Source organism: Elgaria multicarinata, chromosome 7, assembly GCF_023053635.1.
Source record: "Elgaria multicarinata webbii isolate HBS135686 ecotype San Diego chromosome 7, rElgMul1.1.pri, whole genome shotgun sequence".
NCBI lineage: Eukaryota > Metazoa > Chordata > Lepidosauria > Squamata > Anguidae > Elgaria > Elgaria multicarinata.
This window is the reverse complement of record NC_086177.1, coordinates 53,130,971-53,149,785: the sequence shown is the minus strand read 5'-3', so window position 1 is coordinate 53,149,785 and position 18,815 is coordinate 53,130,971. Positions and strand designations below refer to the sequence as shown.

Sequence of the window (18,815 nt, the reverse complement as noted above, 5' to 3'; positions counted from 1 at the left end):
AGTCAATTCTGTTATAAGGGGCTTGAGCTAGCAAAGAAGTTTCAGAATTACATCTTTCATGACAGGCTGCAGTATTTCTGATAATGAGAACGAGAGAGACCCTGGAGTATATTCATAAAGACAATGGCTTGGATCCTAAGTTGCTCTTCCGTTCATTTAAGGAAGAGCGGATGGGACAATAAACTCTCCCATCCATCTGCAGCCCCTTGGTGCATATCCCACACTATTCCCAAAGGTCCTCCAAAACCTAGAATCCGATTTTTAGACAGTGCAGGGCACTGCAGAAGGAAGGGGGACGTGAGAAAGCCCATTTCATGAATATGAACTTTGCCAAGTTAGGATCCAAGCCAATATCTGTGGAATATGATCAGTGGAGCTATATATTAACACACATTAGACAAGATATATGAAAATCATGCTCTTCCAACTGTCCCTTTCATATACAATCTTACCCAGTAATATTTTCTTATATTAATGTTTTTAATGTATCCCTATCTTAGTTGGGCTCTGTTGAATGTACAGAGGTCTGCACACTCAGGGGTTTTCTGGTTGTGTGCAATAAGACAAGCAATTCTTTGCACACTGGACAGGAATGTGATGTGTGTATAGGACATGTCCTGTCATTTGCAAAAACCAGAAGTCCTAAGTGGAACTGCAAGGCCAGCAGCAAACACAGTGATGTAAAACTTAGTTGCTGCTGCTTCATTTCCAAACAGTAAGGGAGGAAGGATCACTTTCAGCAGAGAAACATTGGACTGGAATGGTAGTTAACCTTTCCTTTGATCACTGCTTTACCCCAGCAAATCCCACCCCCCACAGTTTTCTCTATGTGATGCAGCAATTGTACATCTGGGAGCTCCAGCATGAGGTTGAAAATTTCCACCATATGCAAACTTCTGTGAATGCATCAGAACCCCCACCCCCAGCTTTTTGATCAGGTAATTAGTTTAGGATCATTGCGTAGTGAGACTAAGGACTAGATACGTGTTACATTCACAACATAAAAGCTGTTAATGTATGACGGTTGCTAATTTTGAAGCAGAAGGAAAATTTGGACACGTTTGCTTGAGAGAGAAACAAGCACCTCTAGTTATCCCACCTAAATAATCTCCCTCCTTCTCAACTGTTAGGGAACATTAGCTAGGTGAGATAGCAAGAGATCAAACACCTGCCAGCTAGCCTGGCTGTCTTTCCTGTAGTAAATGTAATATGGAGCCAGGTTCTCATGCTCCAGTCAGAAACTTGCTGCACCATTAAATTAATGTGTAGGATGAAATATAAAATCATTAACTCAGGACCATGTCACAATCTATGCAGACATGTCAGGATTCTAGTGATGTAACTCTGTCAATGTAGGGGTATGATCTGTACAAACATGTAGAAATTAAGATTGGGATGAATATATGTTAGGAAAGCCCTGTAATTATAGTGAACCACAGAAGGGCGCTCTTAAATTCGAGCAGAAAGGTTTCATATGATTGTGTTGCTGGTTTGACCATATATTTATAAGAACAGTTAATGCACAAAAATTACATGACATTATAGAGAAATTTCCCTGTAGAAATTGGGTGCAAATTCACCCTTAACTCTGCAGTCAGCAAGCCACATGATGTGATGGGCTGTCTTTTAGTCTTATTTGGTCCCAGATACTTCAATGGGACTATATCAGCTGAAACATACCTGCTTAAGGGTTTGTGAGTAACCCTGTCGCTTTGAAGGCATATAGGCTTGTTTATTTCAATTTAAATCGAATAGCTTTGTGCCAGATATAAACATATTTTGAGACATTTTTTATAGTGGAAGAAATAATGATAATGAGATTTGGGACTCAGTTTTCAGTCTTTTTCTCCTTGTTCTTGTCACATATCAAGTTAGACGTATCAACCCAGTTAGATAAAAGGAAAAAAAAGGAAACTATATCAGCTATTCCCTTTAGAATATATGCAGTCACTCTGCTAGGAAACCAAACAGAAGACACTTAAATTACAAACATTAATATACCTGTAATTATTACTGTAGTACTGTTGCTTATGGCCTGTTTCCTTTTTCTTCTCCTCCTCCTCTTTTTCTCCTGATATGTATCTTCTTAAAAGTGCCAATAAATGGTAAGTTGCCCATTTGCCCCATTGAAGAGGTGCGGAGGGGTGGGAGATGGTTTGCTTCGTACAAGTTTTGACCAACCCAGCGGGGTGACGTTGTGTGTTGGCTTGCATGTCAGTTGACATATAACATTTCATGCATTATGTGATGCCCCATGTTTTGTTGTTTATTTAATCCTGCAGCATGCTAAATTCAGTGAAAACATTAACACAAGTCAAATTATTCCTCACATTTATCCTCGTGTATTTTCTTTCCTAGTGTTGTATCCAATCTACATTTCCATTTTTCTCCTCGCTTAATAACCCATATCATTTTATGCATTTTTAAAAACATTTTGCTTTCACTAACATGTGTTCTGAATCACCGTGGAAGAGATAATAAAAAGTTCACTAATCCAGGAAATACTCAAGTCCTTTTTTACTTGACTGGGACTTGATGAAGTTTCAGCTTGAAACTTCTGTACCATTAGAACTAAATATCTAAAGGATTTAAACTGCCTAATTTATTGGTAGATTTAAAGAAACAAAACTATGCAGTATAGGCTATACAATGAGTTATATCCAACATTAGCCTAACTTAAGTCCCATTCATTTCAATGGGTCTGTTCTAAGTAGGACCAACATTGGATACAACCAATAGATATTTCCTTTTTCCAACACACCTTCGTATCTCCCTGAATAAATTACTCAATGGAGTTCATTTTTGTTAGGGTTCAGCCCACCCAGGAAGAGATTATAAAAGATGCTGATGGTATCAAAAACCATCCTTGCAAAAGCAATGTATCATAAACTTTTGTGGAACAACTAGAAAAAGCCTGGTCTATTATACAGTGTTCTTTTCCTAGATGAAACTCACACAATGGGCAGTGACACAAGCAGCCTGGTCCAGTCACACACCTACAAGAAGCGAGACCCTGTCGATGTTCCATACCAGACTGGGCAGCTCCATCCAGCCATCCGTGTTGCTGACCTGCTGCAGCATATTACACAGATGAAATGTGCAGAAGGCTATGGATTCAAGGAGGAATATGAGGTGAGCAAGCTTCAAGCTAAGAATGATGTTCAGTTGTGTTCTGTAGATACCATACCATACTTCTTTATTGCGATCCATAGATCCATGAGAAAACAAGAATCAAACATGAAATCATACAGTTAGAGCTATTATCAACTTTCATCTAATACACTTTCTTCTGTCTTAAAAAAAATTAAAAGCAGTTTCCAAAGCAGTGATCAAGATCAGAAAGTGCATCAGAAAGGAAGAGATGTGTAAGAACATAAGAAGTTCTTAAGCACATGAACATAAGAAGAGTCCTGCTGGATCTATCTAATCCAGCTTTCTGTTCCCACAGTGGACAACCAGATGTCCCAGTGGGAAGCCCACAATCAGGATATGAGTACAGTTTCCTGCTCATGCTCCTCCGCAACTAGATTGAGAGCCAGACTGCTTGTCTCAGATATAAACATCATAGCAGTAGCATGAATTTGTCAAATCCCATTTTAAGGCCATCAGAATGGGCCTTGTGATAGTGAATTTCATAGGCACTGTGTGAAGTCCTGCCTTTTGTCTGTCCTGAAGGTGCCAGCATTCAGCTTCATTAGGCGACCCTAGTTCTAATATAACGATAGAGGAAGGGAAAAGTCTCTTTATCCATGTTCTCTACATTATGCATATTTTTTCACCTCTATTATGTCCCTCCTTGCTTGCCTTTCTTCTCAGCTAAAAAACCTCAAACATTGTAACACTTCCTTATAAGAGAGTTGCTTCAGCTCCTTAATCATGTTGATTGCCCTTTTCTGCACCTTTTCCAGTTGTACAATATACTTTTTAATATCCCTGATTTAAATTAGGTAGGCAAACAGCTTTGCAGTGCTCTTAAACCCATTAAACTGACCTCTATCTAAATTTCTTATTATTCATTAATGAGGAATTGAAATGAAAAGAAAGAGTTAAAAATATTTAACTAAGACAGTGTTCATACACCAACAGACTTTGAACAGATTTCATGCCAGGTAGAAGGATTTAGTTATACATTTCAGAAAGCTTTAATAGATTTCTATCTCTTTCTAAAGCTGTTGTGGGGAGGGGGCTCCTGCAAAGGAGAAAGAAGTAGGGCCAAAATTCAATAAGTAAGTATCTCTTTTAGTGGTGGACAATTTATGTACAGGGATTTTGGGCTATTGTTGATGGTGATATACATCATTGCCCTAATGCTCTGAATACACATAGGGCCTTCATTTTGTCCAGTTATTGAACTCCACCATTTATTTGAATATTTCCTTGTGCTGTTTTCATGGACCTAACTAAAAGCCTTGTATAAACCAGTCAGTTGACCTATAAAACCATTGTCTGATTGTGGTCAGTGCTGGATAAGAATACAAAAAAAGAGGAAATTCTTGTGTAATAACTGTCTTGGACCAAGGAGAAGTTCCAAGTAGGAATTCATGAGCATCCCAAAGGCATCACAAGCGCTCACAAAAGCATCTTTGCACACCTCTTCCTTCCAGGCCCAGAAACATATCTTGGGGCAAGGGTCAACAGCTGCAGAGGTATTCCAAGGGCCCAGCACCACAGTCTACTTTTCTTTGGTGAAAATGACATGCGAAATGTTTGATATTGCCAGGGATTTGGGGATAGAGCCAGTGTGGTGTAGTGGCTAGAGTGTTGGGCTGGGAGTTGGGAGATCCGGGTTCCAGTCCCCACTCAGCCATGGAAACCCACTGGATGACTTTGGGCCAGTCACAGACTCTCAGCCCAACCTACCTCACAGGGTTGTTTTTGTGAGGATAAAGTGGAGAGGAGGAAAAGGATTATGTATACTGCCTTGGGTTCCTTGCAGGAAAAAAAGCGGGATATAAATACAATAATAAAATAAATAAATAAATAAATAAATATGTAGTCCCAAGTGGGGAAAGGCACCACTTAGGGCCTGGGTGTGCCCCCAGTGGTTTTCCCTTTCCCAAGGTAAGTTACCTTTCAAGTGAAGAGGGACGCAGCAGCAGCTCACCTTGATATTGCTCACGAGTATTCTAGCAAGGGTGCTTGCTTATGCAAGCCTGCCTACTCAAATGCTCGTAAGACCCCTGGCTCCAGCCATGGCTGCTGGGCTTAGGACTTTGGTCAGACTAGGATATTGATACTAGTGTAGTAACTCTGTTCCTGTTTGACATTCTTTCATCCACAACTGCCTAGGAATGAAGTGAGGTTTGTGAGGAGGGAGATTTCTAGGGAAAACATTGCACTTCTGTGCCTCCCCCATTTCACAAGGCTTTGTGCTTGTTTGTCTTCATTTGGACAGCACATACATTTTTCTGTAGGAGAAAATACTGAAAGCAACAATATTTTCTAAAAACAGTTTGACACATGCAGAAAAACAGATTTTCTGGTAGTTTTTGACACAGCCATTTATAGGGCCGACCAGGCACTCTTGTTTTTACATGCATTTGCTGTGACAAGGCACAGTAAAATCACATCTCCAACTTGCCCACTCTTCAATTGTTCTTATTTCATGTTCTGCACAGCTGGGTCAATCGATTGTAGTAATCGCTACAGCTTATTTCCTATTGTATAGACTGGAAATAATAACCAAAACACAAAGCAGTATGAAACACTGAATGGAAACGAGAGATTGGCAAGCAATAATGGTGCATATAAAGACTACTAGAGAAACTGTGTCTTCCAGTGTTTGGAAATGCTTATATTGTTCATTTTCTTGCTTTTTAACATAAAACAATGATTTTTCTTATCTTTTTTTATCTTAAAACATTTTTAGGTAGCTTTTCTATTAAAATAATTTCAAGTAGCTAATAAAAACATAAAATAGTAACTGAATAAAATAAATAATTGCATTTAGCCTGGCTTGGTTCCTTTTTATTTTTATTAAGGTTTTATGTGTTGGTGGAGTAGAGTATTTCAAGTGTAATACTAAGTTCTTTGCATGCTTGTACTCATGGGTAAACCCAAATGAGAAAATTAAAATAATCTGAACATGTAACAAGTCTTTTCGGAGTTGTCTACGTCAAAGTGGTGCGATAATCACCCTTTCACTAACCATTTGTTGCAAAAGGGTTAGTAGCCTAACCATGGCTTAGCGTACTTTCTGAACAGGCCCACTTTCTTAAAATATGGTTTGAAGTTGGCTTGTTTCAATAAACCACAGTTAAGATTAACCAGTTTGTCAGGTTCAGACAACCTGACAAGCTGGGTTTAAATCAGAAACAAAAGCTTCTGAACTCCTTGTAGCCTGAGATTTGCCTAGTCTTATTCTCCTAAATCTAAACTATGTTTTAGCATTATGTATGAACCAGCCCAACATTTTTAGTTCATCTTTTTTTTCCCATTTATCATAATTCTTTATTGTGTATCATATTTTGTTTCTCTTTCCATTTATTTCCTTTGTACTATATACTTCTTATAAAACGTGTAATAAAATCCATGTTTTTAAAAAGTTAATAAGGATACATTTTTCAAGAATCAGATAATTATTTGATATAGCTATGGTTTTGTTACTCTAAAGCAAGTGAAATTCTCTATATTTAACTTTCTGTAGAAATTCCAACTTTTTGGTCTCTGTTTACATGTAAACAGAACTTTGTTCAACTGTTATATCCTCTATTAATAGTACATGTTTTCACAAGCATGCACATTAAACAATTCTGTAATAAACTCAGTTCAGTATCTTTGAGATCATTCATAGCACTATGGTCTATAGCCATCTGCTCATTTAATCTCTTCCGCAATGAACAAGAGGGCTGTTCCTAAATAAACAATATTCCCCAATTTCCCATTGCCTTTAACTCTAGGATTCTTAATGACTTTCCCCATTCACTAGTGCCATGGGAGGAAAAAGTTAACTGCTAAAAATTATAGAGACATCAGAAAATGCCTCCAGCAATCCTGTATTGAACAAAAAAGATTCCATTTTACTACAGCTCTGTGATTCAAGTTTGAGGGGTTTGGGGCTGCATTTTGCTGCATTTTTCAGACCGAAGACACTTTAAAGTTTGGTCTCTCTTAGTCTCACGTCCTTAAACAGGCTGATTGGATGAAGATGTATTGGTAGAACATGTCCTGATGTGTTCTAGGACTTCAAAAGCTTGTTGGAAATGTGTTGGATTTAGATAGGACATTTTGAACATAGAAAGCTGCCTTGTACCAGGTCAGATTATTGGTTCATCAAGCCCAGTATTGTCAACACAAACTGGTAGCAACTGTCCAGGGCTTCGGGCAGGATTCTTTCCCAGCGTCCCTACTTGGAAATGCTTGGGATTGAACCTGGGACTTCCTGTATGCAAAGTAGGTGCTCTCCTCCCACTGAACGACAGCCCCTGTAACCTGTTTATTTTATGGCTGTTTATTTCTCTGTTTCATCTTGATATTTGGGAGGTGCCCATTAGTCCCCTAGGAGGCCATGCATTGGTTAGCTCAGGTTTAGAATGGTGTTATACAGAATCTGAGATCTGATCTTCCATGCAGAAAAATTGCTTGTTGTAGCTGGAACTTTCTGGTGCTTCTTTAGAGTGCGGGTGGTTGCTTTTATGTTTTTAAAAAACTACAACCTGTCAACACATAAGAAACAACAACTTTGGGGAGAATGACAGGAATCCTACATACACTAGGGTGACCGTATGAAAAGGAGGACAGGGCTCCTGTATCTTTAACAATTGCATTGAAAAGGGAATTTCAGCAGGTGCCATTTGTATATGTGGAGAACCTGGTGAAATTCCTTCTTTATCACAACAGTTAAAGCTGCAGGGGCTACAGGATACTAGAGTGACCAGATTTAAAAGAGGGCAGGGCACCTGCAGCTTTAACTGTTGTGATGAAGATAACATTTCACCAGGTTCTCCATATATACAAATGACACCTGCTGAAATTCCCTTTGCAATGCAACTGTTAAAGATACAGGAGCACTGTCCTCCTTCTCATATGGTCACCCTAACGTACACTCACTTAGGAGTATTATTATTATTATTATTATTATTATTATTATTGTTATTATTTATTTATTTATTTATATAGCACCATCAATGTACATGGTGCTGTACAGAGTAAAACAGTAAATAGCAAGACCCTGCCACATAGGCTTACATTCTAATAAAATCATAATAAAACAATAAGGAGGGGAAGAGAATGCACCAAACAGGCACAGGGTAGGGTAAAACTAGCAGTATAAAGTCAGAACAAAATCAAGTTTTAAAAGCTTTAGGAAAAAGAAAAGTTTTTAGCTGAGCTTTAAAAGCTGCGATTAAACTTGTAGTTCTCAAATGTTCTGGAAGAGCATTCCAGATGTAAGGGGCAGCAGAAGAAAATGGACGAAGCTGAGCAAGGGAAGTAGAGACCCTTGGGCAGGTGAGAAACATGGCATCAGAGGAGCGAAGAGCATGAGCGGGGCAATAGTGTGAGATGAGAGAGGAGAGATAGGAAGGAGCTAGACAGTGAAAAGAGTATGTCCTATTAAGCTCCATGGGACTTACATCCAAGTGTACATGCATAGTGCTGGGCCGTAAGGTACCTTTGTGTGCATTTCGGATGAATTTGTCAACACAGACTAAGAAAACCAATTATAGTAGTGTAGAAGTCATCAGGGTACACTTCTTAACAGTGTCATCAATAACAACTAGTGGACTTCTGATCTGTTGATTAAGTTGTCCATCAAGACTCTGCAGTACATTGTATGAATGAATCTCATGCCTGAGTCTTAGGAGCAATTTGTCTTTTAATGTCCATACACAAAAAGTCTTTTAAAATGTTTAGGCAATGCACCTTCAATGATCAGTTTGACACATTCAATATAGTAAAGAATTGACATAATAAAGTAATGAGGAAAATGCAAAGCAAAGACTGTTGGCCTGATGTATGTGTTACTGAAACATGGCACTCAATTTTTGATCATACATAATCTTTTTTTCATATGTCATATTCCTTTAAAAACTGCAGTCAGTTTTTAGCTTTCTTTTTTTAAAAAGTAAGCTGATTTAACTATTGTGCACAGGAATCAACTATGACTTTAATTCACATGGATAGTGTGCATTAATTTTTATTGGACACAAAAGCAATATTACTTCTTTTATATTTTATTATTGTACTTAAAAGAACATTAAACATAATTTTATTTACTTGTAAATTATGCAAATGGTTTTTTACTTGTAATTACAATATTCATTATTAATTATCAATGTACCCTTTACATTTTGTACGGATTGTATGTGTTGTCTGCAAATAATTAGGTCTTTTATCCTATTGCAGTTTTTTATAGCTAAAATATTCTTGGCTAGATAATACATTTTAAATCACATGAAATGGTTTAGTGGCAAAAATAAGTCTAATTTAGCAATAGTTTATATACTATATTTTAAAATCATGCCAGTGTTTCTTCATGATGCATTTATCTTTGAAGATCTGTAATGATACATTTATCTCTATTGAAGATCATGTTTTGTAAATTTGCCTTTTTGTTAAGCAATTTTTAACACTAGTAAGCATCTCATTCTATACACACACACACACACAATAAAGAAGAATGGGTTGTTTTTCAGAAGAATTAATATCCTGAATAGAGAGTTGAGAAGCATGATTGAGAGAGCAATCCTATGGCTTCTCAGACAGTATCTGAGGAGCCATAGGATACTGCAAATTCTCACTCAGGACCACACAAAACTATGACCTTGAGGACAAGAATGCAAATGCAGGTTCTTCGCCTGCCGCCCCTCAAATCCAGCTTCTTTTCTGATGATGCAACAGTATCCTTAGACGAAATCAGAAAAGGAGAAAAAGGCTTGCTGGTGGGTGGGGAGATGGGTGAAAAGGGGAGGCCTGGATCCACTTGCTATTCCCACTCACTAGAACAGCGGTTCTCAACCTGTGGGTCGGGACCCCTTTGGGGGTCGAATGACCGTTTCACAGGGGTCGCCTAAGACCATTGGAAAACACATATTTCCGATGGTCTTAGGAAACTGTATTGACTGAACTATGTCATGTATCATCTTTTGTATTATTAAAGTATTGTTATGTATTATTTTCATTAGCAAACCATCCCATGACAATGGATCGTGTAGAGAAGAACGAAAATAATTTTATGGTTGGGGGTCACCACAACATGAGGAACTGTATTAAAGGGTCGCGGCATTAGGAAGGTTGAGAACCACTGCACTAGAAGCTAATCAACTAGATGGAATTATTATTATTATTATTATTATTATTATTACTACTACTACTATTATTTGTGTTTTTATACTGCCCAGTAGCCAAAGCTCTCTGGGCAGTTTACAAAAATCAAAACTACAACAACATTTAACAATATACTAATCAACAATATCACAATAATATTCAAAAATATACTAAATACAAGTTTACAGCAAAACAGAACAGATCAGAAAAGATTTACTTACTCAACTGGCTAAAAATGGTTATAATGGAGGAAGGAAAGGTTGTAAATGTAAAGGAAGCACGCCCCAGCAAAGCTGGCTTTTCCACTGGATTTTGCACAGATCCCAAGAACACACGCACACAGATCCAACACTGGAGGGTTAAGCCCAATTTTATTGAGGATAAGGGTAGGAAATACAAGATTAGCATTCAACAGGTAAAACATGCAGGTACAGAATAAGAACCCAGTCTAAGCAAACTAAAATAACTAAGTTGCAAACTATACTTCACCCAGCCATGTGGTCATCCAGCTCAGAACAAAAGCCCCTTTCAAAAGCATACTCTTTATAGATAGTTTCCCCTGCTCCTTCCCCCCTCCCTTGCGAGGATCTTTCACACCTTCCCTGAGATGTTAATTTTCGCTCAAGGCCGATCGGCCTTGCCCCAAGCGGTTCCAGGATGTGCCAGAACGTCCACATGCAGCTGGCGCTTATCTGTTCCGCTCCTAAAAATCATAACAATAAAACATTTTAACATTTTAAAACAGCTATTCTTTGTATGATTTAACCCCATCCTTACAGTAAAGGCCTCCATCCTCCTCCTTTCCTGCCTGCCTCTTGCTGACAGGGCTTTGGATAGACAAAGGGCTCCAAGATTGGAGCTCTCAAGTATCAATCCACGCACTCTAAAACTATTGAAGTTTAGAAAGTCAAGATCATAGCACAATATAATTCAAAACTCCATTAATACAGTAGATACAAATGAAAATTCATTGAGGGAAGGGGGAAATGGAGGGTAGTCTCCCCCACTTCACAAATAATTCTTTGAAAGACAGGAATAAGATTTAAAATGAGCTTGACTGAAACTTTTTTTAAAAAAATCAACACAGACAAATGTGACATTAACATTCTGCATTCCGACCAAAAAAAAAAAAAAATCAAATGGATGGATATAGAATGAGAGATACCTGGCTTGACAGCAGAGTAAATATTTAAAGAGTCTTGGCATCTTGGAATTACAGTTAATCACAAACTAACATGTGTCAACGGCATGATGTAGCTGCAAAAAAAAAAAAAAAAAAACCCTGTATGCAATCTTAGGTTGCATTAATAGAGCAATGATTTCTAAGTCACAAGAATAGCTCCACTTTATTCTGTGCTAGTCAGATCTTAAACTATTTTAAAATTTCAATCTTTTGAATGTAAGTTCCTAGTTTTATAAAGAGTATGCAACATGAAACCACAACGTGTATGAATAGTGATACATTCCAAAGAATTTTATATTTCCCTTTTTTTTTTAAAGTATACTGAAAATACAAAATCCGGGAGCTTTTTAGGAATACATTTCTTAGAAAGTTCTTCATTCCTGAAGAATTGCTCTGTCATTCATTATGAATGAGGGCAGGGTACACTTTTAGAGGATTCCTGCACATCTCATGAGATCCACTACTTGGTGTCATAGCTGTGCTGCTTGCTCATGTCTTGCTATTCCCTATTCAGGCATCCTGTAAGTGAACTTTCTGCAGATGTACCATTTAGCTCTCATATGCTGGCAGCTCAGTTGATGGGGAATTGTGTTGTTAAAAGGCAGTTACGTGATTGCTAAATATGTGAAAACCTATCACCTGTTCCTGATAGAAGGAATGTTAACTAAATTGGACATTATTCCTTATACTTACGTGCACCATTGTGCATATAAGCACAAGGGGTAGGGGTGGGGCAGTGAGCTCAAACCATGATCAAGCAACAGGAGCATCTTGATCCTTTTCACATGCAACAGATTGCTCCTTTCCTCAAGAGCATTTAATAAAAACCATGATGTTACGTAGGCACGAATTCAAATGTGTTAAAAGACAAGTATCAGATGCATTGACCACTGTTTAGTTTTACAGGTTTTCTAAGAAAGGAATTGCAATACATATTCCAAGCACCCACCATCTGCATAAGCTGTTGATATCAGGAATCATAGAATAGCAGAGTTGGAAGGGGCCTATGAGGCCATCGAGTCCAACCCCCTGCTCAATGCAGGAATCCACCTCAAAGCATCCCTGACAGATGGTTGTCCAGCTGCCTCTTGAAGGCCTCTAGTGTGGGAGAGCCCACAACCTCCCTAGGTAACGGATTCCATTGTCATACTGCTCTAACACTCAGGAAGTTTTTCCTGATGTCCAGCTGGAATCTGGCTTCCTTTAACTTGAGCCCGTTATTCCGTGTCCTGCACTGTGGGAGGATCAAGAAGAGATCCTGGCCCTCCTCTGTGTGACAACCTTTTAAGTATTTGAAGAGTGCTATCATGTCTCCCCTCCATCTTCTCTTCTCCAGGCTAAACATGACCAGTTCTTTCAGTCTCTCTTCATACGGCTTTGTTTCCAGACCCCTGATCATCCTGGTTGCCCTCCTCTGAACACGCTCCAGCTTGTCTGCGTCCTTCTTGAATTGTGGAGCCCATAACTGGATGCAGTACTCTAGATGAGGCCTAACCAGGGCCGAATAGAGAGGAACCAGTACCTCCCGTGATTTGGAAGCTATACTTCCATTAATGCAGCCCAAAATAGCATTTGCCTTTCTTGCAGGCATATCGCACTGTTGGCTCATATTTAGTTTGTGATCTACAACAATTCCAAGATCCTTCTTGTTTGTAGTATTGCTAAGCCAAGTATCCCCCATCTTGTAACTGTGCCTTTGGTTTCTATTTCCTAAATGTAGAACTTGGCATTTATCCCTATTAAATTTCATTCTGTTGTTTTCAGCCCAGCACTCTAGCCTATCAAGATCACTTTGAAGTTTGTTTCTGTCTTCCAGGATATTAGCTATCCCACCCAATTTTGTGTCATCTGCAAATTTGATAAGCTTTCCCTGCATCTCCTCGTCCAAATCATTAATAAAAATGTTGAAGAGCACTGGGCCCAGGACTGAGCCCTGCGGTACCCCACTCGTTGTCTCTCCCCAGTTTGAGAAGGTTCCATTGATAAGTACTCTTTGAGTCCGATTCTGTAGCCAACTGTGAATCCACCTAATAGTTGTTCCATCTAGCCCACTTTTAGCTAGTTTGTTAATCAGAATATCATGGGGCACTTTGTCAAAAACTTTGCTGAAGTCAAGATATATGACGTCCACAGCATTCCCACAGTCCACAAGGGAGGTTACCCAATCAAAAAATGAGATCAAATTAGTCTGACAGGATTTGTTCCTGACAAATCCATGTTGGCTTCTAGTAATCACTGCATTGATTTTAAGGTGTTTACAGATTGACTTCTTTATAATCTGCTCCAGAATTTTCCCAGGGATGGATATCAGACTGACTGGTCTGTAGTTCCCAGGTTCCTCCTTTTTGCCCTTTTTGAAGATAGGGGCAACGTTAGCCCTCCTCCAGTCGTCCGGCACCTCACCCGTCTTCCATGATTTTGCGAAGATAATAGACAAAGGTTCTGAGAGTTCTTCCGCTAGCTCCTTCATTACTCTAGGATGCAGTTCATCAGGCCCTGGAGATTTGAACTCATTCGAGGAAATTAGGTGTTCTTTGACCATTTGTTTATCAATCTCAAACTGCAATCCTGCCCCCTCAACTTCTGCTTCACTTTTTCCAGGGGGTTCATATACCCACTTTTGGGAGAAGACTGAGGCAAAGTAGGAATTGAGCACTTCAGCCTTTTCTTTGTCATCTGTTATCAATTTGCCATCCTCATTAAGCAGTTGAACCACCATTCTTTCCTCTGTCTTTTACTACTCACGTATCTGAAGAAAGCCTTTTTATTGCTTTTAGCATCCCTCGCTAATCTCAGCTCATTCTCAGCTTTAGCCTTCCTGACGCCATTTCGGCACTTCCCCATCGGGGGAATATATATTGCTAGCAAGGGGCCAGTGGCTTGATTATCATTCATTTATTGCATTCTTATACCACCCAATAACCGAAGCTCTCTGGGTGGTTTAAAAAGATTAAAACAACAATATACTAATCAACAATATCACAATAATATTCAAAAGTATACTAAATACAAGTTTACAGCAAAACAGAGCAGATAAGGAAAAAAATAACTTGGTTGGAATGTTTCTCCCCTGAAGTAGCACCTGTCAGGGATGCTGTAGTAACAGCCTGCATGGCAGTGAGCAAGAGGTTGGGCTACCTCCAAAGTCTCTCATTACGCTACGATTTTGTTTCTGAGGAGACATGCATATGGTTATTATTATTATTATATTTATTTATTTATTTATTTATTTATTTATATAGCACCATCAATGTACATGGTGCTGTACAGAGTAAAACAGTAAATAGCAAGGCCCTGCCGCATAGGCTTACAATCTAATAAAATCATAGTAGAACAATAAGGAGGGGAAGAGAATGCAAACAGGCACAGGGTAGGGTAAACAGGCATAGGGTTGTGCCTGGTTGAACTGCTATGAGCTGTAAAATTAGTCATATTAGTACTTTCAGATTGAGTATGACGGTTTATAAATAATGTCTCCGTGAAACCTTGATATTGAAACAACCTTGCAGTTTCAGTATCCAATGTTAGGAGATATGTCTTGTTCATTTATCTGCAGTCTCTCAGGTTGTGTGGTATTTGACGTTCTGTTAGTGCCAGTTCCAGATCTTTGAGGGGCCTTGGGCAAGATATCCTCTATAGCCCCCCCCCCTTTGCCAGTGTGGTGTAGTGGTTAGAGTGTTGGACTGGGACTTGGAAGATCCGGGTTCTAGTCCCCACTCGACCAGTCACAGACTTTCAGCCCTTTCTACCTCACCGTGTTGTTGTTGTTGTGAAGATAAAATGGAGAGGAGGAGGATTATGTACACCACCTTTGGTTCCTTGGAGGAAAAAAGACAGGATATAAATGCAGTTTTTTTAAAAAAAAATCTCACCGCCATTGCTGTCAGCTGCTTTTGCCCTTCCTTCTCTTTTTCATCATTGCTCCCACTTGCTTGCTTATCAGGTAGAGAGCTAGTGAGCAGGTAGGCAGTGGCAGCAATGGTTCCTCCTTCTCACCACCTTCATTGACTGAGCCAGAGCAAGAGGCAGCAGAATAAGCAGATTTCATTGGTGAAGAGGAAGAGCAGGTCCACTTGCCAGTAGGCCTCTGCCAGGATGTAGAGCCCTGGGCAAGTGCCCAAACTTGCCTCCCCTTGATGTTGGCTCTCTTCCTGTGCTTGGCGAGGTGAGTTAGAGAAGGCCAGGAGGAAGTGTGAACCCAAGCCCTGTCCTAATCTCACCATGTGTCGAATGTGTCTCATCCTGTGCGGGTGGAAAAGCATGGCATTGGGTGAGAGAATACAATCGTCCCCATCGATCTATTCTCTATTACGTCCTAGGGCTCATCTACACCAAGCAGGATATTCCGCTATGAAAATGGTATGAAAGCGGTATATAAAAGGCAGGAGCCCCACAACTGTTTTATAGTGTTAATGAAGTGCACTGACAACTGTTGGGGCCCATTGACACATCTACACCAAGTAGGATATAACACTATGAAAGTGGTATGAAAGCAATATATGGAATGTGTCATGAGCCCCAACAGTTGTCAGTGCACTTCAATACCGCTATAAAGCAGTACTGTGGCTCCTGCCTTTTATATACCACTTTCATACTGCATTCATAGCGCAATATCCTGCTTGGTGTAGATGAGTATCGATACATTAATGTTTTTAAATCCTCCAACACTCCTTTTCATATATTAAAACTTTTCTGCTGTCCCAGAAATAGGATAACTGTGTTGTTTATCTGAGTACCAATTTGTGTGTGTGGGGGGGGGAGGCTGGCTGAGTTGTTGTTGTTGTTGTTTCTTTGCTTTTGCAGAACTGTCAGTCATGCCCTGCATTCTGCTATTGATCTAATCATAAGGTAATGACGGCAACAATTCTAATGCCAAATCAGTAACTTAAAAATATTGTTGGAGTGACACTTGGGCGGATAGAACGTTAGATTAAGCCAATATGTTTTCCTCCTTTATGCTTAAAACCGTGGAAACAGCTCTGACTCTCTAGCGTCAGCAGCTGTGCTTGAGTAAGTGTCAGCTGAATATGATTCAGTTCTTATCCCTCACTACACCCTATGCAGACAAAGCTGGTGTCAAGGTGTAAAGGGATTTTTAACTTTCAGATTGGATGTATAAATATACTACTCAAAGATTTGTCACGTCACACGGCTTCACGGGAAGTCTTCACTGTGGGCCAGATGGACACCTTTGTCAAGGGTTTCGACAGCTGTGGCTGAGCTCAGAAGGCAAACAACAAGGTACCTACAGCGGATCTATGTGTTGTGGATACAAACTCAGGGAAAGTGATAGGCTTTGATGGCTTTGAAAGTGTATCAGCTTTCTTTCCTTATTGAGACCCAGGTGTCACTGCTGCTGGACCATGTGAAGGAGAGCAGCTGCCCTGCTGCACTTCACAGATCATAATAACATAAGAAGAGCCATGCTGGATCAGATCAAGAGTCCATCGAGTCCAGCATTCTGTTCACACACTGGCCAATCTTCTCCCCACCTGAAACTCACAAGTGGGATATGAGTGCAATAGCACCCTCTCAACCAAGTTCCCTATGGGCTTACTGCCTCTGATACTGGAGGTAGCATATAGCAATTGGGAGCAGCCATTGATTACCTTCTCCAGAAATTTATCTAACCTCTATTAAAGCCATCCAAAGTACCAGCCATCACTACATCTTGTAGTGCCAAATTCCATAGTTTAACTATGTGCTGTGCGCTCGTGCCAGCTTAATTGGGCTGCCTGAGCAGAGCAGTCAGAGTCTCTTTCCCTTCCCAATGGCAGAAAATATCAAGCCAGGATGGGCTATGGGAAGAAATTTAACACCTTTCCTTCTTTATTATGCTTGTGCTGCTGTGGGGAAAAGCAAAAGGAAAGGAGAGTTCCAAAGGAACTTTTATGGCAATGGAGACTGCAGATCCAGGACCCCAATCCAGATTGGGAACAGAGGATGAAGAATTAAACCCCCTATTCCCACACTGGATTGGGGGGCTGCACTGGCCATTTGTGAGAAACAATCCTGCTTTCAAGGGTATGTGATTAAGGTACAAATAGTTTGGGCACCAAGGAGGTATGAGGGCAGAAAGTGTGTGTGTGTGTGTTGTGTGTGTGTGTGTGTGTGTGAGAGAGAGAGAGAGAGAGAGAGAGAAGGGGGATGATATATGGTAGCCAAATAAATTCAGTTGCAACCATAGGAGAGAGAGAAATGCTTTATTTATTATGCCTAATGTGCTAGGTACTTAATACAGATTATATCTTCTTTAGTACTGGTCATATCATCATTCCCAAAGGCACTTTCACAGCCTTTTACTTTCTTAAATAGTGGCAGGGCCTGTACCAGACTATTTTGCGCATTAGGCAAGGTGAGCTACTTTCACCACCCCCACCACCCCAAAAATGCCAACTTTGATTTTTAAGAACATATGTTTTGTAGAAAAAATAAGAAGCACGAAACTTGAAACTGCTAAATTTATTTTAAAGTGCAAGAATAAGTAATAATCAAAATTTGATTATTTTTCACAAATACAAAACAAAATATTTTGGCACACAAATCATTTTGAACTAAAGGGCACTCAGTAAAAAGTATACCTCCGCCATTGGCAACACAACATTAAAACCTTTGACTTATACTATTTAAGGTAACTTGGCGTAACCAACCGTTAACAGAATATTTTGCTTACATTCAGATAGAGAAACAAACAAAAACCTTCAGAAATTAGGCCTACCAAAATACATGCACGCCAACATCCAGAAAGCAGTCATATTTAAAACATGTTTAATAGTCACGACATTTCTGAATCAGTCAAAGACAGCACAGCTTGGCAAAGCCCGTCATGTTCATCTAGAAAAACCACTACAAGCAAGAAAAGAGAGATAGATAATGATGATGATGATGATGATAGCACCCCTGTTAATTTTTTAAAAGGGTTTTAAGAAGGATGAACAATTATCACCTATTGTTACAAAATATATGTCATGCCAATTATAGCAAACAAATTGGAAAGGACCGTCTATGGGTCTAACATGCATTATTTAATAGGAATATCACCTCCAAATCATCCCTCCCAACTCACACACACGCGCACACACACACACACTCTCAGCATCACTCACTCCAAACAAACACACGCATGAACACATGCATTCACTCAAAGTCCCCATGCACCCCATTCACCCATACATTCTCTCTCTCTCTCTCTCTCACACACACACACTCTTCAGTCTTACCTTACTCACTTCTTCTCTTTCTTCTTCTCCACCTCCTGCTGCTTGCTTCTTCTTGCTGCTGCTGCTGCTTCTTCCTCCTCCTCTTCTTCAGCACTGGCGGGGGGTGCTGGAGGCCCAGCTGCTTGCACAGCCAGTGAACTGAGCCC

At 39.7% G+C, this 18,815-nt stretch overlaps 1 protein-coding gene across 5 annotated transcripts in view; it reads left to right on the top strand.

Moving 5' to 3' along the window:
* PTPRM (protein tyrosine phosphatase receptor type M) overlaps window positions 1-18,815 on the top strand; it is a 527,195-nt gene that overhangs the window by 423,516 nt on the left and 84,864 nt on the right. For all 5 annotated transcript variants that reach the window (XM_063130578.1, XM_063130575.1, XM_063130573.1 and 2 more), the window contains one exon: window positions 2,945-3,132. In XM_063130578.1, the coding sequence (XP_062986648.1) occupies window positions 2,945-3,132 (188 nt within the window). The remainder of the gene's footprint in view (window positions 1-2,944; window positions 3,133-18,815) is intronic.